This window comes from Pinus tabuliformis, chromosome 6 (assembly GCF_031772625.1).
Source record: "Pinus tabuliformis cultivar Carrire ecotype Pingquan chromosome 6, CPIR1, whole genome shotgun sequence".
Taxonomy (NCBI): domain Eukaryota; kingdom Viridiplantae; phylum Streptophyta; class Pinopsida; order Pinales; family Pinaceae; genus Pinus; species Pinus tabuliformis.
In genome coordinates, this window is record NC_142292.1 from 1399156452 (window position 1) to 1399181436 (window position 24985).

The 24985-nt window shown below is 42.1% G+C and overlaps 1 protein-coding gene across 3 annotated transcripts in view; it reads right to left on the reverse strand.

Moving 5' to 3' along the window:
* Positions 1–24985, reverse strand: part of LOC149263877 (glucose-1-phosphate adenylyltransferase large subunit 3, chloroplastic/amyloplastic-like) — a 461146-nt gene that overhangs the window by 405007 nt on the left and 31154 nt on the right. For all 3 annotated transcript variants that reach the window (XM_089426745.1, XM_089426747.1, XM_089426742.1), the window contains exon 3: positions 8166–8279. In XM_089426745.1, the coding sequence (XP_089282871.1) occupies positions 8166–8279 (114 nt within the window). The remainder of the gene's footprint in view (positions 1–8165; positions 8280–24985) is intronic.

The following is a 24985-nucleotide window of genomic DNA, read 5'->3' on the forward strand; positions in this document are numbered from 1 at the left end:
TTACAATGTACCAAATTCGTAGGGTGGTCCAAGCAGAGGAACATTACAGAGAATCAAACTGCATAGAAAACTAGTGTAAAATTGTCACAGAAGCATTCGTGTTGTCACAACATAGAGATTCTTCCGGCCAACTTGTAATTGCTTAAAATGGCACAAAACTCCTCCAAGCGTGCTCCAATGTTCCAAAAATGGTATCCAAGGTGTAACTACCTCCTCAAAATATGCCAATGGTCATCTCCAAGAAGTGAGGGATCAAAGCCCTCCTCAACAAGCTCCCCATCCAAGGTAGAACCCAATGGCATCATGAAGAAGAGAACAATTCCTCGAAAGGGGTGACATATGCCTTTGAATATGTGCCAAATGAGAGAGTGCTCAAATGGGGATTATGAGTCATCATTTCATAGTCTATCATGGATGCAAAGTAGCCCTTGATAAGGATAAGCATTCTAGGGAGGGCCCCTCCATTGTGTAAACACATAAAACTATGTGGAAGGGGGAGAGTAATCTGTGAAAATTCCTAAACTGGAATCCCTACTGCAGCAACAGATTATATTTCTCCTACTTGTTAGATTTACATGAACAAGTTATTTGCAGTTTCCTACGACAAACATTGAAATACATACATTGCAACCTGCACCATTTAAATAATATGCTTAAACAAGAAACTACACAAGAGAAAGATACAACACAAATGGCACAGTTATTTTTGGACAAACATCCTCGGAAAAACCCAATGCGGGAAAACCGGTGTAGCAAATCTGAGGGTTTTTATTATTAAGCAGAAATTATACCTGAATACAATTTTTGGATGACTTGCTGGAAATCCAATACAGAGAATATCACTCAGCAGAAGAAATTAGTGAGATTACCTCACTCTACACTGCAAGTCCCAGTTGATCAGCAATTGAACCAATGAGTCCCCGCTACTTCTGCGTTGCCCCTACCGAGTCACAGTGTGGGCTTGCGTCACAGCCTCTAAGGCACTGCGTCACCTCTTTGCTGGATTGATTTTCTCTCAAGAGCTGACTCCAGCCCTCCCGGCTCAAAACGTCAACCTCCTCAGCAAATTTTGGACCTCTGCGTGGAAGGATTCTGCACTGCTCTGCGTGGGCCCCGTGTGAACCCTTCTTGGCTCTGTGTCACCCTCTCTGGGCACTGCACTGCCTCCTCTGTGTGTCTCTCTGCCTCTCTGCTGAGTATTCTTGGCCCCGGAGAAGATCCTCCAACCAAAACTCTCTTTGCCCCTCTCTATGTGATGACTACAAAATCACTGCATTACCTCTAGCTTCAGCAATTCGATCTGACTGATCAACTCTCTGTGTTTCTTCCAAATGACCCTCAAACCTCCTTAAATAATCTTCTCATTGGCATTCAACGGCCCAGATTGGAAGCTAATCAATGGCTAAGATCATTTCTGCTTGATCCTTGTCTTCTTCTAGAAGTTACACCCACGGTTAGATTAATATCCATTGATTATTTTAATTTCCTAAGTTTAGACTTAGGGACCCATTAAAAATAATTAATTATTTTAATAAAACTATCTCTGGGTGGAATTTCCCAAAACGCTTTCTAGGTTCTTTGGAATACATGTGCCCAAGCCTCTCTGCAAAATTTGAGACTTGGAGCACATCTGAAGCTACCAAAAATCAACATAATCCACATGAAGGTGTTTCAAACTTTCACATAATCTCAAGTGCCAAATACATATCAAATAACCCCAAGTGCTAGGGAAATAATCACCTAGGCCAAAGTGTGACATACATGTATGGATCCACGGTTAAGCCAAAAAGGAAAGTGTGCTTTAGATAGGTATAGAACCTTAATAATAATATAGCACAACTCTTACAAATGGTAAAATGAAAATACTTGGGGGAACTTAAGTCATGTTTCTCAATATATCCATTTCAAGACTCACACACTCGCCTCGACCATAATGATCTTTATAAGATGGTCAAAACAAGCCACCATAAGGGCAAGACTAGCCTTGAAATGGAACCTAGAAGGACATGCTATGACCAACCACAAGTGTCACGCCCCCAAGCCTACGGTGGTCTTTCAACCGTGCCGGTGAGGTGCGGCACCACCGTGCACTTTCTTTTCACCAATACTCGTACACATGGACTACACCTAATTCACTTGTCCTTACTTAGTTTGTGTTTCGCAACAAAGTAAAATGCATTTATCCTTTATACTTAATGAAGCCCATACTCATTCATTATCCAAATGCAATTAAACAAGAACAATAACAATTGCACACAAGTATAAAGGGAGGGGCAACTCCCGGTAAAGTCTGCCCGACAATAATATATTATAACAGTTCTTAGTTAATACATCATACAAGTGTGCTTGACAGACTTCAAGCCAACACTTAGAAATATTTACAATCAAGGCATAGACAGCCTTTACAACATTTGTGCACTCTTGCACGGTAGAAAGATGTCCACCCGGACCACCTACAACACTACCTCAAGCCCGGCACAAATCTGCAATCATACCGCACCCTGAACACCCTTGTTCAACCTACGATCCACTTCCGGTAAACTGCACACTATTCAAGAGGAGCGCATGAGATATGCGCACTCCTCTTTTTTGCGCCTCCTTTTACCCCTAGTACAATGCGTAGAGGAAGTGCGAGTTGATTCCTGTTCGAATGAGCTCAAAGCTTTTATGTTTATACATGTTCCATCGTGGGTTTATGGGAGGGTGTCCAGCCTTAAGGCCGACCCCATAACCCATCACCAAACGCCCATGAATACACATTAACATGTCGGCTTCACTCCATAATCCGTTGCATATGAATAAAGGTTCAACACTTAGTTTTATTTTAAGTGTCGCTCGCTTATGTCGCATTCTTTCGTCGCAAGTGGCTCGGATGTTCCTCACACAAGAGCGCCCGCTCGTCGTGCACGGGGCGCCCGCCCGTCGTGCAAAGAGCGTCCGCCCGTCGCGTTAACCGCCCGCTCGTCGTGCACACCTGCCCGAATCGCGAAGGCCTTACATCCTCCTCCACCTGAAATCGTTGTCGTCCTCGACAACTTATCATCTCGGTAGCCATCCACCAAGATCAATATCCATGATGTCAACTCCTCCATATAAGGCAAACATCCCTGCAACATATGTAGGACTCCATCTCCACCATGTCTCATCTTAGTAACCAACTGTCACCAAGATACTCCATACTAATGTATGTCATATATCAGATGTCCATGATCATTGACCACCCTGTCACAATCTCCTCATGCTGCTCTCCACCATGGAAGGTTGATCCCTCCAACTCAAGCTACATGTCCACCGCAACAATGTGTCAACTCCATCATGTCATCACCACCATGTGCAAAACTGTCCATGATATATCAACAAGTGTTAACACACCTCAACCATGTGCCAACATCTCATCTCAACAATATGTCATCTATCAGAAGTCATCTCAATCCATGATGATCAACCATCATGTCACAATCTTCACATGCTGCCCCATCGTGGAAGGTTGGTCCCTCCATCCAAGCTGCCTGCTCACTGCAACATATCGCGTCGACCTCATCATGTGTCGTCCTCATGTGAACTGCTGCCATGATACTCCAACACAATGCTAACACATCTCTGCACACTGCTAGCCCTCATTCCTGAACTAGTTGGGCAGCTAATCCAACTATCACGCCCAAACAATGAGAATGCACATCCTCATGCCACCATCAATCGTTCCTCAAAGCATCCTGTCACATCCTGAACTCGATCAAGAATCAATCCATATAAGTAAACCATGCTCAGGTCCATGAAGTAGTCCCCATCTCATCTGCAACATGTCATCCATGATGTTTGGTGTCAATGTGCTATACGAAGTCAGCCACATCTACTCCAACATCATCCATATGTGTATCTCTTCCATATGAAGAGACCATCTCATCAAACTCCAACTCTCGGTATGCCACATCCAAGTCCATGAAGCTACCTCCATCACATCTGCAATGTGTCATCCCTCAAGTCTCCATAGAAACAAGTATACACCTGCCTCATCTATCCATGTGCTGCCCATGATCATAGATCAATCAGCTCCCATGTCAAAAGGTAGTTGAGTCTCGGCTCAACCCATGCCCCAAGTGTAGCCACCAAGGCATCATCATCATCGTAACTCCATCACTCCAAAGTGTCTCATATCGATCCTCCACATCAAGTCACTCTTCCAAGCCATGCCCACACATGTACTTTGGAAGTATGCATTGCATACTGCATCAAAGTCTCCTGACCTCAGCTCCTCAATGCATCAAATCCTCTAAGTCCACCATATATGAAGTCCCCAAAAGTCACAACAATCTCATGTCATCATGAGCTCCATAAGTCATCCCCAACCAACACTCTAGCAAGCATACAAGTCTCGGTCCAAAGGTCCCTGCAAGATGCCTCAGCTCTCTATGTAGTAGGAATGCTCCATAGTCTGCTCACAACTCCATCCAAGTCCATGGTCTTGTTGCACAAGAGTGTACAACCTCTCCATTGACTCATAAGTAATAAGTCTCCATGTCACACTAGCAAATCCATCTGCACAACATCCTTGTCTTGGCACTCCTCATTGGATGTCCATGACACCTCTACAAGTGCTCCCACATAACGTCCTTGCATAAGACTGCCATGCTCCATGCCTCCAACCTGATGTCCATGACTATGTTGTCCATGTAGTCCCACCAAGCAGGCTCATCACAACAATCGGTCATCCTCACCCAAGTCTTCAATCTTCGGTTTAGTGAACTCGGTCACCTAACCATATCATCATGCCATGAGTCTCTCCATCATAGTTCCCCCACCAAAGTGTCCATCAAGACTATCTCTTGGTCTCGGCCATGAGAAGTCCACCCAAGCATCATCAAATGTGTGCCCTCCTCAACCTGTCCATGAGTCATGCCAGGCACTTAGCCATGTGGCTAAAGCATGACCCAATCATCCACAACGATCATCAAGTTCCACCCTTGTCAAGGGCCTTTGTATCTTCTACCATAAAGTCACAAGCAGCCCCAACAAGTCCTGCAACAATCGACAATCTTTGCTCATCATCATGAGGCTCCTCCATGTGAGTGACCTCATCCACACATGTTGACAAACTGCACGATCCTGGTCCAGCTTGATCAGCCCCAAGTTCGTCCTCCATCATGTCTTCATCATCATGAGGTTCTTCCATGTGAATATCCTCATTCCCCCATGATCCTGGCTCAACTTGATCAGCCTCAAGTCTATCCTCTATCATGTCTTCATCATCATGATGTCCTTCCATGTAAGTATCTCCATCTGTCCATGTCCACAAACTGTATGATCCTGGTCCAACTTGATCATTCTCAAGATCGACTTCCATCATGGTCAAGTCTGCAACATCTTCAATCATCATCACTTCATCTTCCTTGATAGCACAATCTGCAACTTTACCTTGCTCCATTGTCCAACCAAGTTGAAGAAGTTCTTTCTCCACATTCTTTTCCAAGGCTTCAAGCTTATCTCGGATTCGGGGATTCTCTTCCTTCAACCTCTTCAACCTGTATAAGGTAAGCAAGAGCTTCCCTTCACCTTCTTCCAAACTTGCCATGCCTTGTACTTCGTCTTCCCCGGTTCGTACTTCGTTTGGTCCACAGACGCCCAAACCGTGTATACCTGCCCACACGCAGTCCCACTTGCCCATCTAACAAGTGCCCAAATCGTATGATCAGCACGTAGTACCGCCTACCCAACTCTACGACACCTGGTTCCAGCTTCACCAAGTTCCCTGCAACCATGAACCGGCCCTTGTTCCACTTCGTGTGAAACGACTTCCTTCACCTGCAAGTACCCTTGTCACTGTCACGAGCAACCTTGCTCAAACCTTCACGAGCAAACCTTGCTTTGATACCACCTTCACTTCGGTGAAGGTGTGTAGCAGCTACAACCTTCAATACCCGGATCAGTTGCTCTGATACCAACTGTCACGCCCCCAAGCCTACGGTGGTCTTTCAACCGTGCCGGCGAGGTGCGGCACCACCATGCACTTTCTTTTCACCAATACTCGTACACATGGGCTACGCCTAATTCACTTGTCCTTACTTAGTTTGTGTTTCGCAACCAAGTAAAATGCATTTATCCTTTATACTTAATGAAGCCCATACTCATTCATTATCCAAATGCAATTAAACAAGAACAATAACAATTGCACACAAGTATAAAGGGAAGGGCAACTCCCGGTAAAGTCTGCCCGACAATAATATATTATAACAGTTCTTGGTTAATACATCATACAAGTGTGCTTGACAGACTTCAATCCAACACTTAGAAATATTTACAATCAAGGCATAGACAACCTTTACAACATTTGTGCACTCTTGCACGGTAGAAAGATGTCCACCCGGACCACCTACAACACTACCTCAAGCCCAGCACAAATCTGCAATCATACCGCACCCTGAACACCCTTGTTCAACCTACGATCCACTTCCGGTAAACTGCACACTATTCAAGAGGAGCGCATGAGATATGCGCACTCCTCTTTTCTGCGCCTCCTTTTACCCCTAGTACAATGCGTAGAGGAAGTGCGAGTTGATGAGTTGTTCGAATGAGCTCAAAGCTTTCATGTTTATACATGTTCCATCGTGGGTTTATGGGAGGGTGTCCAGCCTTAAGGCCGACCCCATAACCCATCACCAAACGCCCACGAATACACATTAACATGTCGGCTTCACTCCATAATCCGTCGCATATGAATAAAGGTTCAACACTTAGTTTTATTTTAAGTGTCGCTTGCTTATGTCGCATTCTTTCGTCGCAAGTGGCTCGGATGTTCGTCGCACAAGAACGCCCGCTTGTCGTGCACGGGGCGCCCGCCCGTCGCGTTAACCGTCCGCTCGTCATGCACGCCTGCCCGAATCGCGAAGGCCTTACAACAAGGGTCTAGAGAAACCACCCAAGTAAAAACACTTTACATAGATCAATAAGCATGGTTGAGTGAAAATACAAATGTGACATCGTCACAACTTTTAGCTCATCATGATATGTCACAAAGGTCTTGAAGGCACAACTTGATCATGGAACACTGGGTTTGAACATCAGCTCAAAAATGAGTGCAAGAACAACTTAGTTGTTGGGACAATTTGGATTTTGTAGAACTTCAGCTATCTTAGCGACATTTAACATCTCACAAGAGTTTGCTTCATGTGTAAGCATCTTGGTTCAATACGTCAATTTGGCCTCACAAACAGTTTAATAAAATCCTATATATCTGTCTCTCACTTGGTGAGGAGGAAGAGGGCGTTTTTTTTTTTCAATTTTTAAGTTAGGTTAATCTTCTTTCTTTGCTTTTTTTAAATCATTGTTTGCCCTGCTAAGTTACAATGGGCACACAATTGGCCAACTAGTCACCAAAATATGCCTATTTTGATGGCTTTTTGGTCCCGCCATGTTTGGGGATGTCCATACGTCTCAGATTTATCAAGGGTGTTTGGGACATTTGCTGGCCAGCCCTGATTTTGGGCGGGAACATCCCCAAGGCCGTCGCCAAAATCCCCAGACCATAGCGGACGTTTCCAACTTGTCTCAGGTCTTTTGCGACAGGCAACTCGAAGGACAAGTCCCCATGGTGTTGGGCCGCATATTCATGTTACTATGAAATTTACACATATGTTGGAAGATCAGCAAACTAGCTATGTAAAGTTTCAGTATGGCGAACCCCCGCCCCTTTTCTTCAAGGAAATGACAGGAATACTATTTGACAAGAAAGTCCGCAAAATTCAATTTATTTACTTTGGGTTCAAATTTCATGCAAAAATACCAATTCTAATAGATAATTGTCCAATCCCGGTAAATGTTCCAATAACAAGTTAGTTGAGTTCGGCTGCAAAAGTTTCAAGAATGACATATTCGTATCCTACATACAACACTAGTTAAGGTCTTCAGCCCAACAAGAAAAGGCGGCATCTTGGTGAATGTTTTAATAACAAATTAGCTTGCTTTTCCTTCAAAGGTCACAATGACATTTTTGAAACCTACATACAATGTTGTTTTGGCATCAATAAGAAAAGGAGGGATGAGGATTTGTTTTTGTTTAGTGTTACTGTTCACAGTTGTTAAATACTTAAGGAGTAAGACATCGTGTAAAATAAATAACAATTGTTCATCAAGGCATCAGCAGTTACGATTTTTTACAAAAGATAACTTACAGCTGGTTTGGCTCTTCTTTTGGTAAGTGGAAAAAGTCTAGTGCCAGCACCACCTCCCAGGATAACAGATACAACCGTTCTAGGGTCTGCCTTTGAGCTTTCAACTGTTTGCAACTGCAAAACCAGCACAACATAGATTAGTCCAAAGAAGAAGATTGATGCCCAATGGAATGAAGTTATCCATATTTATATTTTATCTTCAAAGATCCATATTTATATTTTATCATAGAATTATGTTCCCTGGTTTGTTGGACATAGCTAGTGCTAAGTACCCCTGGGAAGTGTCATAATGAAGCCTTCTGACAGCTGTCTGGGATCCTGAATGACAGGTTCCTGCTCGGAACATTGCAGATGTGCAACATTCAGAGCAAGAATTTGTCCTTTCAGGATTATGGAATTTTGCAACAATTTATCACTTTAGGATTCTGAGCAAGTCTTTAGAGCGCTTCCCAGAGTTGCTTAGCACTGGCGGTTGGACATTTTCTGCTTTCAATTTCAATTTGTGAATCACATTGATATAAGAGATTTAACATATTATTTCTATTGAAAGGATCTATGGTTTTATGGCTTGGATTTTAAGCTCATGTTATTTTGCCAGGTTGGTAAATTGCTTCCCAAAATAAAACTAAACATTTAATATATCGACTCTTTAGTATTATATCTATGTAATATTAATATGCAATTCCAGAAGGTCATGGGTTAAAACCATTCCCTCGCAAATGCTAACGTTTTGCACAGGTGAGGTTATTTTGTTTTGGTCCCTTTATTTGCCACAAACCTGATTTTGGCATTTTCTTTTTGGCTTGGGAAGTTAAGAAGAAGAAAAAATCATTTTAATGTTTATGAGGCTAAAGATATATGCATAAAAATGCACGATTCTAATGACACATGGCATGTTTCAAGCCAACTTTCTTTCTCTCCAGAAGAATGAAAAAGAAAAGCTCATTCAAGTGATATATATATATATAGTCTAAACGGGTCATGTTTTCGTTCAGAAAATAATAGAAAATTCAGCATGGTTTTAAGAAAATTTAGCAGAAAATTTTGAAAATCTAGGTTACAGTTGTCAAGTTCTAAAATTTTGGATGCCCCGAAAGTTTCTGATAATGCCTAATCCATTTTTGCCATCAAAAAAACAATTACACACTCTCACAGTCTAATTTCTTAAAATTATATCCTCATTAGACAGCTCCTATAAAAATATTAATCATTTAACAAAAAATTATAATTTCGGATCAAACAAAATTTTCTCTTTTTGCACCATAGTCAACAAAAATGCTCATCTAAAGTTGAGAAGCTACCACAAGTGGAATTGTTATAGTAAAAAGATTGATACAAATTTCGCTGATATAATAAAAAGGGTTGGATAAAAAAATTATAATTGTAAAAAGATTGATACAAATTTTAATGATATGATAGCAAAAGATTACAATTATCATATGACACAGTAATACTTTGCTATAGGGAAAGCTATTTTTTATTTTATGAAGTTACTACAAGTGAAATTGTAATAGTAAAAAGATCGATACGACTTTTTTTTGTGTAAGGTTCGATATTTAATTATCTACGAAAAAGAGTACAAACATGTTTTCTTGATGTTAAGGCCATGCCGCAAGGAAACTGGCGCAAGAACACCAATTCAGAGTCGTAAGAGTCAAGATTACAGATATTGAATTTAACTAAATTATCTGGCAAAATTATATGCAGAAGAGCCAGTGTTTTGCAAAAAGATACAACACATCTCTGGTTTGGCCTCTGGCCACAAAACTGACTATATAAATAGCTAACATGACAAAACTATGATAAGAACCAACCTATAAGCCACATAAGAAAAGCAGACTAACATAATAGTAAGGAGACGGCAACTTGGGACCATAAGGAAGCTTCCACAGGCCACGACACACCAGTCAGTATTAACAACTCTGCGCACCCATAAGAAGCCACAAACCACCAGCGAAGACCACAAACTCCCAGCAAGCCATGAGCCATCAGAGGATACCCGCACACACTCCCAACCAGCAAACACCATGTACCTCCAGTAGAGGCAATAAAATACCCACAAGTCGTGCTTTAGAAGCAAATACCGGAGGCCACAACCGACCTCCATTTCTTCCCAGGCGACATAACCTATGAACAACCACCATCTAAGCCGCAGTATGCTCTCCTCCTCGACCAACAGACTCCTACTCACCAACTGAGAATGGACCTGCCCCATCAAATGACTACGAATTGTCCACCACCTTCCGGAATGATGAATCACCATGCCCGAATGAACAAAATAATGCCTGACCCAAGTTGTGATGCTCACTAGGCAATAGAACCAATTATTATGTTGACTAGGCACCGAATGGGATTTCAAACTCCATGAAAGCTTCCAAGCATGAACACACCTCTGAGTTGCTAGACTCCCTGAAGCCGGGAAGTGACTCTGAGGGCCGAATTGGCACCATTGAACCTCCATAGAAAGTCCTCGGGGGGTGAATTGCTCCATGTCCAATGGGCACTGAACCCTATCCTCCATGCCAAAGAGAAGAACAAAACTCTGAATATGGGCGATGTCCCTGGTTGCCACAGAATTGCTATGACTACCAACATTGCAGAGTATGTGCACCATGGCACTTCCTGCAGTCCAAAACTTAATACCATCCACTGTTGAAATTTCAAAGTCTATCCGTTAGAAATTTAATCTATATTCTGTTGGTTTATTTCTTCTACTTGTTAATTCTAAACAAGTTATTTAAAACATATAAATACCGAAATAAACACAATACAGTCTCAACATCTACAGATCAACAGCTAAAAGAAAACAAACACACAAGTGACACCGTTATTTTTGGACAAATGTCCCTGGAAAAACCCAATACAGGAAAATCGGTGCAGCTATTCTGAGAGTTTATTATTATGCAGTATCTCCTTGAGTACAACTAGGTGCCAAACTGGCTCACACGATAGAGAAAAATAACTGGCAGCAATACCTCTCTATTCGTAAACAGGTATTCAAAAAAATTGTCCCACGAACCCCTCTCTAGCAACTCTGAAGCTTTGCGCTGGCCCTTCTAGCCTCTGCATCAGCCCTAAACCCCTCTGCGTCAGCCCTCTGAGGCAATGCGCAACCTCTGGGACCCTCTGCGTCACTCCAGCCACTCTCTGTGTGGATGACGCAGTCCCTCTGGCCTCTGCGCTGTCTCTACTAGGCTCTGCGTGGCCTACTCTGGCTGTTGCTTCTCGCTCTCTGCCTCTGCGCTGGTCTCTTGGCACTGTCTCTACCTCTCTGTCCAGTACTCACTACCCCTCGTTGCTGATCACTGATTTGACTTTGCTTAGCAACCCCGCTCTAGCAAATCGAATGACTGATCACTCTGGTATGTTCTCCAACTAACCTTCAAGCCTCCTCTTATACTTTTATTGTTGGTCCTTCAACAGCCGAGATTAAATCTCTAATCAACGGCTAAGATTAGATTTGGCTTGATCCATGACTTTTGGAACCTTCTAACCCAGTTTTATATTAATACCCATTAATATTTTATTTTTCTTAAGTTTAGACTTAGGAACTCCATTAAAAATATTAATTATTTTAATATCTCCCAAACCAGGTACAATCTGTTCAAACCATGGGTCTTGGAGATCTCATGCGCTTTAGCCTCTCCACCAATTTTCATGGCTAGAGCACATCTGATGCTACCCCAAATCAACATCCACCATGCGATCAATTGAAGGAATAATCACCTCACACTCCCGAATAATTAACCACCTCCAAGTTTCCTGATGTTGAATGTCCATAGCTGCATCGTGCTCCATTATAATCCGAGTAGGGAAGTACTGAATTATCAAAGAGGCGCCAGACATGGCTCAGATTTCACACGAAGAACCATCTATAAACCATAAAAGACCCAGTGGATGAGTGACTATGATATGATCGATCGTTATCCTAAACCGAATAGAGAAGTACCAACTTTCCCCTCTAGCGAAGGTACCCAACATCATCCAATTTAATGGAGCGTACTGACACAGAGAATGAGACACATTACCTCCCAGGTGGAGGATGAAGCCGCCCCTGTCAATCAAATCAATTTGATTGTCTGTCATGGGAACCCACAGTGGAGATAAAAAGATTAATAAAAATTTAGTTTATATAATAAAAAGGATTGGAAAAAAAATTGATAATTGTAAAAAGATTGATACAAATTTTAATACTATGATAGCAAAAGATTACAGTTATAATATGACAGTGATACTCATGCTATAAGGAAACCTATTCTTGATTATGCAAATAAATGCTATTGACAAAATCCTCACAAATCAAGATGCTAATATGCTATTGATCACAAACAATGAGCTTCTAAACCCTGTACTAAATTAGGTTTGAGTTAGTAAATTACCCTATACTAAATTAGGTTTGAGTTAATTAAATTAAAAATAAAGATAAGGAAATGTGGTGAAAATTATAATATCATTTTGAAATGAAAATGATTTGAGTATTTAGGATAATTCATATAAACTATGAATGTGGTGAAAATTATAATATGATTTTGAAATGAAAATGGTTTGAGTATTTAGGATAATTCATATAAAGTATGAATGTTGATTTTACTTTTGTGAGTATAGACTTGTATTGTTTTTTAATTAAAAACACTTCATATCTTTTATATGAATGTGATTTTTTTTATGGGATATGAATTTGTATTGAATTTTATTTGAAACTATTTTATTATATTGTTGAAAAGATATGTAAAATAAGAAAATATTAAATTAAAAAAAAATAAAATTTATATATATATATATATAAAATAAGAAAATATTAAATTAAAATAAAATAAAATTTATATATATATATATATATATATATATAATAAGAAAATATTAAATAAAATAAAATAATAATATATATATATATATATATATAATTGAATTGAAATAACTTTATAATAAATAAAGTGACACTTCTAATATATTAATAGAATGCATGTATATATAGTTGTGATTTAGTAGCATGTTGGAGCCCTGTTATGATGATGATTTAAATTAAAAACTCCGTAGATAAATTTTAGTAAATAAATTTTTACTCTAAGATCAAACAAAAGCCTCGACAAATTTATGATTTGTGAATATAAATTATTATAAAATAACTTTATATGTAAATGTTATTACCCATTTTTTTCTATATTAAAAAAGAACTAATGGAAACATATTTAAAAAAACTTAACTTCATATTATTATAGCATGTTAAAATATTAATATGCCGCTTATAAATACTTCTTGAAAAGAATGATACAAGCTTGATTGAAAAGAATTGTACAAGCTTGATTTTGATGGCCTGGATGTCAAAAATAATCATGATAGGTATGAAGGGGGATTTAAGCCGATGGATGTATTCTTCATTTACTCAATTTAAATAAGTAGGACAAGTTAATTGATTTATAACTTGATTTAACATATGGAATGATTATGTATATTGAACTCAAAATATTCATAGTAATAATTAAGTATAAGTCTTTGCTTATATTAAATTTTATTATACATTTAAGTGATAGGAGATTAGAAATTATAAGACACATTACATCATAGGAGTGTAGGAATCTCTGAAAGGCTCTGTAATCATGTAGAAATTTGAAAATTTGATTTTTAATGTGGAATTATAAATTTCACCTTGATCTTGAAGTTTTCCAAATCTATTTCCTGTGAACTTTCTTGAAGTTTTCCAAATCTATTTCCTGTGAACTTTCAGCATTGGAGATAAATCTGAAATATCTATTTATAAAGCAACCCATAAATTTGCAAGGCAACCCATGAAAATAAATACCAAACAAGTGTACTTCAATGCAACAAATCCTTTAGGGCACACTTCTTTAGTATATAACAAATCTGAATATATTTTATTATATCAATAAATCCACTCCTTTATGTTTTGTATATGTGTTAAATCAATCAAAAAATTCATTGCAATGTGATGTCAAATTGACATGCATAACCAGCACTAAAATCTAGTAAATCAAAGAACATAAGCTGAAATTTAAATCTGCAAGTAGACAAAATTTGGAAAGCTGGAACACTTTACACACTCACACAAGATGAAATACATGTAATACCAACATCTCAATACAAACTCATACAAGTGAAACACTCCAAATCCTAGCTAGAGAAACCCTAAGAAAACCCTAGTCACCAACTCCTAGCGAGGAATCAATCCCAACCAAAGATGGTCACTCCACCAAAAAGCCTAAAAAAGCTAGCAGACACACTGGCAAGTCCTCTTTGGCATCTACACTTGCATCCTACAAATACACATGATAGTCTCTCTCTCTAGCTTCACCACATCAAGCACTCCAAGTAGTACTAGGGTTTTCAAATGCCACAAATCTCTCAACTTCTTCTCTCACAAGAATTACAAGATAAAATGTTTTATTTGCTTCTCTAGCGTTTATCCCAAACCCCGGTCTTCTTTAACTCCTTAGGATAGAACTCTATGTAATATTCCAAATGGAAAAATACCATAGATAACAGAAGCAATGAACTAGCTACAGCTACAAATTCATAAATGCACAACCATACACATTTGAACACATAAACATAAGCAAAAACTCTACGTCATTGTATTAACTTTGATAAATATGAGTGCAATAAATGAAATTAGAGGAACCTAGGCTTTGTTAATTTTTGGTAGCATCGGATGTGCTCTAGCCTTGAGTTTTAGAGGAGAGGCTAAGGCACATGAGATCTCCAAGACCCAGAAACCATTTTGAGAAATTCCACCCGGATGAGGAGTTATTAAAATAATTAATATTTTTAATGGGTTCCTAAGTCTAAACATAGGAAAATAAAAATATTAATGGTTATTAATAAAGATAAGGGTGAGAAGCTTCTAAGAGACAAGGATCAAGTCTGTTTTAATCTTAGCCATTGATTAAAGACTTAATCTCGGCCATTGATTCATCAACAGAAAAAAGTATAAAAGAAGACATGAGGATCATTTGGAGACACATCGACAGATACTCAGTATCTCTAGGAAAATCGATTCTCAAGTAAAGGAGATTGATTCAGGGGGAGAGTTGCAGGGTGGAGCAAAAGGAGGGCATCAACAACAGGCAATGACTGAGGAGGAGGTGATGCAAGGACAATGGGAGATAGCACAGAGAGAAATGCAGTCAAGAGGAGAGACGTAGCCCTCACGCAGGCTGACGCAGAGCCACTTAGAGCCATGCTGAGCCACACAGAGGTGACGCAAGAGTGGGAGCAAGGTCTCCAAATTGTCAGAAAGTCTCAAAGGGAAAGTCTCAAGTGTTTTCTTTCAGTTTCTCTGTAAAATCATTCCTTGTAAAAGCAATTGTTGTTGAAGATTAATAAAGCCCTCAATTGCTGCACCGGTTTTCCCGCATTGGGTTTTTCAGGGACAATTGTCCAAAAACAACTTTCTTAATGTGATTGGTTCTTGTGCATGTATTTTTTCTCTGGGTAATTGTGTGATAATTGCAGTAGAATTTATTTTAATATTTGCTAAAGGGATTTCATAAATAACTTATTGTGAATAATAAGTAGGTGAAATAAATCAGTTGTTGTAGTAGAATTTCAGTTTAGAAATTTTCACATGGTATCAAAGGAGAGATTCGGCAATAGGAGAGGAAAATCAACTATGGGTCAAGAGCATGATGCAGAGGCATCCAGTCAAGGAGACTCGCACAGATTTCCAGAAGAATGCACAAGGGACATGAATTTCGATTATTCTATGTTAGCTTCCAAATTGGAAGAAGAAGTCGCTTGCTTAGCAAGCTCTACCTCCTCAGAGGTTTGGTATATAGACATTGGAGCTCCCTGGCATATGACAGGAATCCGAGAAAGTTTTTCAGATTATCAGGAAGAAAGAATGAATTTTCAGATCACCATGGGAAATAAGGCAAAGTGTACTCCGGCAGGAACAGGTACTGTAGTCTTTCAAACTAAAGCAGGAAAGTGACTTCGAGCAACCAAAGTGTTGCATGTGCCAGGATTGGGAATGAACTTACTCTTTGTATCTTGTTGATTTGGGGTAGCATAGGATGTGCTCTAGCCACGAAATTTGGTGGAGAGGTTGGGGCACATGAGATCTCCAATACCCAGAAAGGGTTTGGGCAGATTCTAAACAGTTCAGGAGATATTAAAATAATTAATATTTTTAATGGAGTCTATTAATGTGTATTAATATGACACTATGTTAGAATGGTCCAAAAGACATTGATCAAGCCAGATCTAATCTTAGCCGTTGATTGGGGACTTAATCTCGACTGTTGATATGTCAACAGGAAAAGTATAAGAGGAGGCTTGAGGGTCACTTGGAGAATACACCAGAGTGATCAGTCATTCTATTCTTTAGAGTGGGGTTTGCTAAGAGAGATAGGATTGGTGATCGAGAGATGCAGCTGAGGGGAATTGAGTACAGAGAAACAGAGAGGCAGAGATAGTGTCGGGAGAGCAGCGCAGTAGCCGGGGAGAGTGATGCAGAGCCAGCCAAGGCTCACGCAAGGCCACACAGAGGCAACTGGAAGATTCGCAAAGCCTCAGAGAGGCCAACGTTGCTGACACAGAGGGCCCGAGGGCTGATGCGGGGCCTCCTAAGGCTGACGCAGACCCATCCGAGGTGACACAGGGCCAACGCTGGGCAGAGAGGGGTTGACGTAATCCAGAAAACACTGACGCTAGGGTTTTTGGGGCAGATTGATGTTGAGGAGCTGCCGGAAGGATTATCTGGGGTTTCAGCCAGGAGATTTGTCTCAAACTGAGAGGTATTACTACCAAGGAAATTCTCTATTGGATAGGCCAGTTTCGGCACCCAGATTGTACTCTAATATTGCTTAATAAGAAAACCCTCAGATAGCTGCACCAGTTTTCCCACATTGGGTTTTTCCGGGGACATTGGTCCAAAAATAATGGTGTCATATAGTGTGATTGTTTCTGTTTCTTTCAATTGTTGATCTGTAATATGTTGAGCATGCACTAGTGTTTATTTTCAGTATTTACATTGTAAATAACTTGTTAAGTAATGGAACAAGTAGGTAGGAATAAATAAGATAAAGTGCATGGAGGGTTTGTAACTAAATAGACTTAGAAACTTCAACATGGTATCAGAGCATGATTGCAGATCACAGGAGTACTGAGGACATCAGTCAAGCGGAGCAATAGCAGCAGAAAACAGTTGTCCCGAGGTGACAGAAGTTGTTTCTAGCGAAGCAGCAACAAGGGAAGGATGACACAGTGCTTGTGTCATCAAGGGTGAGCCAGGAAGAGGCAGCATAGAGGCTAAGGAAGGCAAAGGGAGCCTCACACAGAGCCACGCAAAAGCTGGGAGGGCTGACGCAATTGGTTGAGGAGGCCGGGTTGCTGGTGCCGAGATTGCGCAGAGCCTAGGAGCTCTCACCTTCAAGTTGCTAGGGTTTAGAAGGCTGTGGGAATATTGCAGAGTGGAGCTGGTGAGGTACTGTAGTTAGAACAGTACCTGACAGAGCAAGGCCAAGAGGAGGGAGTTGCTACCGAGGGTTTCTAGCCGAGGAACCCGGATCAGTGGTGCGGTTGCACAAGACGATCAGAGTAGGGGGCATCTCGACAACAGTAGGAGGATTTCCAAGAGGGAAATCGGGACTCAGAGGGAGTCCAGAAGAGAACTTCTAGGAGGGAAGTAGAAGAGCATCATGGCACTGCACGGAGTAAGAGACTAGGATAGACTGGACGGAGCATCGAACTTCGCAGTCTGCAAGGCCAAAATCTTATCCGTACTTGACAGAAATCATGTCAAGAACTTCGCCTTGAAGGTTATAGCTATCCTTGTCGACCCCAATGATCACGACAAGTACGAGGAGGTAATGACGAGGGCCAAGAGCATCATCCTTGACGGGGTCAAGGACCATGTAGAACCACACATTGTCGAGAAGGAAACGACATATGAGATGTGGGAGGCCCTCAAGAAATTGTACCAGCATACTTCTGTGCAGAGAAGAATGTTACTTGAGAATCAGTTGAGGTCGTATCAGATGAAGAAGGGAGAACCGATTGACACCTTCCTCAGAGGACTGAACGAGATTCGAGATCAGTTCACTGCTATAGAAGCCATGCCGGAACAAAAGTTGATGGTGGGGACGACCCTGAATGCAGTCTCAGAAGACTGGGAAGTATTTGTCTAGAGTATACTAGGCCAAGGGACACTTCCACCTTGGGATGAGATGTGGGCAGCTCTTCGCCGGGAAGAGACCAGACGGCAGTCGAAGACGGGTAGCAGCAGCAAGGGGATCAAAGTCAAGCAGGAGGAGGAAGATGTTGCCCTAGCATTTGAGGGAAAGCAGGAGAAGCGGAAGAAGAAGGATCTCTCCAAGATCAAGTGCTTCCACTGTGGGGAGCTAGGTCATTATCCGACCCAGTTTCCAAGGAAGAAGAGTAAGGGAGAGTCTTCTGAGACTAATGCAGCGCCAGCACGGGTAGAGAAGGAAGTTTTGAGAGACAATGGTTGTGCCATGAGTGCACATGCGCCACTTGAGAAGAAGTGGGGAGACATTGAGTTGTATTCAGGCAGACTACAGGCGATGAGGGGCAGGATCCTTGAGGTACCCAGCCTCTTGGACTAGACCTTGCTACGGGAGCCCCGAAGAGGAGTAGCAGGACTGGCTGAGTCGGGTAGAGATGGATGCGGATGGAGCGCAGAGAGAGATACAGTGCAGGAGTCCCGAGACAGCGCGAGGCTAGCAAGCTGCAACAGTGCGAGAGGCACAGGAGTTTTGCACCAATGCAGGATGGCACAGAGAGGTGTGCAACAGTGCGAGATGCAAGAAGTTGTTGCAGCAGCGCAGAGGTCAGAGAGGAAGCACTTGTCAGCGACAGAGGGAGCTTCAGCATCAAGAGGATCTCTAGCCGAACAAAGAGGTCAAAGTTGGGAGATCAGTTACTTACTTCTCAGTAACTGAGTTGCAGTGCAACAGTGGGCAGCACGATGCAACATGATGAGAGGAGGTGCAGTGCTAGGAGAAAGGACAAGTAGCAGCACGGATGTAGAGGGAGCTGTCGTACAGATGCAACAATGGCAGTGGCAGAACCACAGGCAGTAGTACAGGATACGACATTGCAGAGGATGGTGAGCAGCAGGCCTAACATCAGCACAGGGACCGATGCAGGATGATCAGAGTAATACTCAGTGAGGAGTATTGCTAGAGCACAATCCTCGCTAAGAGGGAGTGTTGATTTAGGGTAGCATATGATGTGCTCTAGCAACGAAATTTGGTGGAGAGGTTGGGGCACATGAGATCTCCAATACCCAGAAAGGGTTTGGGCAGATTCTAAACAGTTCAGGAGATATTAAAATAATTAATATTTTTAATGGAGTCCCTAAGTTAAACTTAGGAAAAATAAAATATTAATGTGTATTAATATGAAACTGTGTTAGAATGGTCCAAAAGACATTGATCAAGCCAGATCTAATCTTAGCCATTGATTGGGGACTTAATCTCGACCATTGATATGTCAACAGGAAAAGCATAAGAGGAGGCTTGAGGGTCACTTGGAGAATACACCAGAGTGATCAGTCATTCTATTCTCTAGAGCGGGGTTTGCTAAGAGAGATAGAATTAGTGACCGAGAGTTGCAGCTGAGGGGCATTGAGTATAGAGAGACAGCGAGGCAAAGATAGTGTTGGAAGAGCAACGCAATAGCCGGGGAGAGTGATGCAAAGCCAGCCAGGGCTCACGCAGGGCCACACAGAGGCAGCGGGGAGATGCATAGAGCCTCAGAGAGGCCACCGTTGCTGACGTAGAGGGCCAGAGAACTAACGCAGGGCCTCCTAAGGTCGACGCAAACCCATCCGGGGTGACACAGGGCTAGTGCTGGGAAGAGAGGGGCTGATGGAGTCCAGAAAAGCCTGACGCTAGGGTTTTTGGGGCAGATTGGTGCTAAGGAGCTACCGGAAGGATTATCCGGGGTTTCAGCCAGGAGATTTGTCTCAAACTAAGAGGTATTACTGCCAAGGAAATTCTCTGTTGGGTAGGCCAGTTTCAGCACCCAGATTGTACTCTGATATTGCTTAATAAGAAAACCCTCAGATAGCTGCACCGGTTTTCCCACATTGGGTTTTTCCGGGGACATTGATCCAAAAATAATGGTGTCATATGGTGTGATTGTTTCTGTTTCTTTCAGTTGTTGATCTGTAATATGTTGAGCATGCACTAGTGTTTATTTTCAGTATTTACATTGTAAATAACTTGTTAAGTAACGAAACAAGTAGGTAGGAATAAATCAGATAAAGTGCATGGAGGGTTTCTAACTAAGTAGACTTAGAAACTTCAACATATCTCAACTTCAAAACAAGGGCTACGACGTTTTCTTCATTAAGGAGAAAGTATATGTCAAACACCCGAGTTGGAAAAAGAAGGCCCAGATTAGAATCAGAAGTAACGGCTTGTACAGGTTGCAGCTAGAATCACCAATGGCACTGATAGGCAGTAATGGAGACAGATTTGAATGAACTATCACACAGGAGGATGGGACACTTACACCATGGGGCTCTGAGAATTCTCAAGAAAAAAGTATCAGGAGTTCCAGAACTAAGTACCGAACGAGATGATGTATGCAGAGGGTGCGCTCTGGGCAAGTATGCCAAAGCAGTGTTTTCCAGAAGTAACAATAGGGCTAAGAGTGTGCTAGGATTGATACACTCAGATATCTGCGGACCGATGTCCACAAAAGCTTTGAGTGGTGTCGAATACTTCATCACCTTCATCGATGACCATTCCAAAAAGACTTGGATCTAATTTCTGAAAAGAAAGGATGAGGTTTTTGATCGATTCAAAGAGTTCAAGGCTCTAGTGGAGAATCTGACAGGAAAGTGTTGAAATTTGGTACCGGAGGACAGGTGGTTCCCTTAGGCTTTGATCTTTGGCCTAGGGAAAAGTGTCCAAATGAATTTAATTTTTCTCCTAAAGTGACTTTATAATTTTATAAAGTTAAATCTAATTTAAAAGTGACTTTAAGTGATAAAGTTATTAAGTCTAATTTTAAAGTGACTTTTATAAAGTCAATGAAAAATTAGAAAGGAAAAGTGACTTTGGAAATAAATGACTAAGTGGGTCTTTATTAAAGTGGGGTGAATTAAAAAATAGAAAGTGAGATTTAAATGAGCATTTAATCTCAACCATTGATCTAAATCTATTTCAGCCATTGGATTTAGAGATCACCCAAAAGTCACTTGGATCACCCAAAAGTCACTTGGAGTTATATTAAAGGAGGAAAAGGAGGAAAAGGTCATTCATTCTTTCATGAGCAGATTGGGAGAAGGAGAGCAAGAGAGCAAGAGAGATTTCTGAGCAGGAAGGAGAAGGAGACAACAGCTTGGCACACATTCCAAGGCAGCAATTGAGCAGATTTGTACAGCTGATTCAGCACATAGTGAAAGGCAGATTTTTGCACAAACATCGAGGAGCAGTTTGCTGATTTTTCTACACACAAAACGGAGGTCGTACAACATTTATTGTTGTCCTGTTTGCTGTAATTTCCAGATTGCTGTGAGGCACGGGAAAGGAGATAAGTTGTAAATTTGCTTGCTGATTTTTTGCTGAATAATTCTCACTGTAAAAAGGCAATTTTCAGAAATAAAGAAGAGCTCTCAAACTGGTTTTCCCCAAGAGTTGTAGGGGGTTTTTCCAGGGTCAAGTTGACCAAAAATATCAGTGTTTTAATGTGTTTTAATGGCTGTTTTTAATTGCTGATTTTTATTTCTGCAATTTCCAGCACTCTGAAAAATTTCCAGAATTTGTGTTTTCAGCAATATTTATTTTTTTTCAGTCTGTTAAATGTATGGCTATGGGAATGGGCATTTAACTAAATGGGAGAAATAAGGTGAAACTGAAAACCGGGGTGGGAAAACAGAAATTTTTACATGGTATCAGAGCTTGAGTGCTGAAGGGCAGTTTGGGACAGCAAAAGGAAAAATTACAGTTGCTGATTTTTCACTCAGAAAATTCCAGCAAGCTGATTTTTTCATAAACAGCAATTTTATCTTTACTACAGCAGTGCTATTTTTCAGTTTTAGGACAGCAGGATGTCATTGGGATTGAGGGTGGAGGATAGGTTGGATGGGCATATAAATTACAACGTTTGGAAGGAGAGAATGCAGAGTATCTTTGAAGAGGCAGAAGTCTGGGATATCATGGTGCATACCGCACAGAACCCTGTTGTTGTGCCCACTGATGTTACTCAGTTGGCTGAGTATAAAAAGAAGAACAATAAGGGTAAGAGGCTGATTCTAGACGGAATCAAAGACCATTGCATTCCTCATGTGAGAGGAAAGAGCAATGCCCATGAGATGTGGACAGCATTGTCCAATCTCTACCAGAGTACCAATGAGAACCGGAAGATGGTCCTGAAAGAGAAGCTGAAGAACATTAAGATGGGGAATGATAGTGCAGCTGGATATCTCACAAAGATTACCAATGTGAGAGATGAGTTGGCAGCGATTGGAGAGGCCATTCCATCCACTGAGTTGGTGCGTATTGCAGTGAATGGCCTCCCCCGTTCATGGTTGAACTTTGCTGATGGGGTTTGTGCACGTGAGACCCTTCCCACATGGGAGAGGTTTTGGGATGATTGTATTCAGACAGAGATCAGGAAAGGACAGCTTGGGGCAGCCAAGCCAGTTGAGCAGGATGAGGACGTAGCACTGGTGGCAGGAGGCAAGAAAGGCAAAGGGAAGAAGCAGGCTTCCACAAGCAGTGGTGGGGGCAAAGGCAAAGGTAAAGGTAAACAGGGTAACTCACAGAAGGACTATTCCAAGGTGAAGTGTTGGAATTGTCAAAAGATGGGACATTATGCAGTTGTGTGTCTGGAGAAGAAGAAGAAGAAGGGGAAGAACCAGGACGTGGCAGCTTCAGCAGAGATTGAGGACTTTGCTGGTCGTTTTGACCGAGAGTTTGCGTTCACTACGTGTGAGTCCTCTAGTGCAGGATCACCTGCCACACAGGTTCAGAGGGAGCATGCTTTTCCCTCGATTAGCGGAGCATCTTCAGGTATCTGGTATGTGGACAGTGGGGCTTCACGTCACATGACAGGAGTCCGGGAGTACTTCTCAGAGCTTTCAGAGAGTGGCACTGATATTGAGGTAGTACTCGGTGATGACAGAGTTGTTAGAGCAGTCGGGGTGGGGACAGTGACATTTCAGAGGGAGTCCAAACCTCCCTTGAAGGTGTCAGAGGTTCTTTATGTGCCAGGGATGAGGAAGAACCTCATATCCGTCTCAGCTTTGGAGGACAGAGGATATGAGGTACTGTTCAGGGGAGGACAGGTGTTGATGTATCCCAGGGACGCTCCAGCTGATTCAGCTAGAGTGATAGGTGTACGCCATGCAAAGGTGTACAAGTTTGCATTCCAGCCCCTTTTGGCATTGAGCAGTAGTACCGACAGCAGAGCTAGCAGTTCTGAGCTGTGTGAGATTTGGCACCGCAGGATGGGACACATGTATCATGGAGCCTTGAGGACATTGCGGGAGATCACTACAGGTGTGCCAGATTTCAGTACTGATCACTTTGATACTTGCAGAGGTTGTGTGATGGGCAAATTTGCCAAATCCCCTTTTCCCAGCAGTGACAGCAGAGCGACGGGGATACTTGATTTGATTCATTCCGATGTGAGCGGTCGGATGTATCATGTTTCCTTGAGTGGATATGAGTACTATGTGTTATTCATTGATGATCACTCCAGGAGGACCTGGATTTATTTTTTGAAGACCAAGAGTGAGGTCTTCAAGCGGTTTCAGGAGTTCAGAGCTCTTGTGGAGACTCAGACAGGTCGAAAGATCAAGTCCTTGAGGTCGGACAATGGAGGAGAGTACACCCTTGGAGAGTTTGTTGACTATTGTGCAGAGGCAGGCATTAGGAGGGAGTTTACTGTTCCTTACAACCCCCAGCAGAACGGAGTTGCAGAGAGGAAGAACAGATCCATCATAGGGGCTGCCAAAGCCATGATACATGATCAGGGGTTGCCATTGTTCTTGTGGGCAGAGGCCTGCAACACAGCTGTTTACTTGCAGAACAGGAGTCCGCATCGTGCCTTGGGGCACATGACTCCTGAGGAGGCTTTCTCTGGGAAGAAACCTGATCTTGGTCATCTTCATATCTTTGGATGCATTACATACTCCTATATACCCAAGGAGGAGAGGACCAAACTAGAGCCCACCGCAGAGAAGGGTATCTTTGTGGGCTACAGTGAGACCTCAAAGGCCTTTCGGATTTACATTCCTGCACAGAGGAGAGTTGTTGTCAGACGGGATGTAAAGTTCGAGGAGGACAGGGCCTTTAGGAGGTCACGGGAGTTAGAGTATCTGGATCAGCCAGACCCTCAGCAGCAGTTGAGTCAGTCGCAAGGATCCAGTGGGCAGGGATCAGGAGGATCCGGAGGTACATCTATGAGGATGTCAGGTCCATCAGTGAGCAGTGGCTCGCCGAGCCAGAGGGGTGGTGCTCCGGGCAGCATGCAGAGCAATTCACAGAGCAGTTCACTAGGGAGTCCACTGATGGACAGTTCACACGGTACCTCAGCTTCTACAGGTTCAGGTGCAGGCAGGAGGACAGCAGACAAACAGTCAAGAGTTCAGGCTACTGATGGTGATGAGGAGGAGGAGTTTCATTCTCCTATGGGAGAAGCATGCTCAGGGAAGAGGAAGCCCAAGTGGCTTCAGGACACCTTGAGAGATGCCACATCTGTTGCTGAGCCGAAGAGGCCGGTCAGAGAGAGTAGACCACCTGAGAGGTTCTGTAGCTATATGGCGATGGTTACCAGCATCCTTGACTCTGAGCCTTCTAGCTATGAGGAGGCAGCTAGCCAGC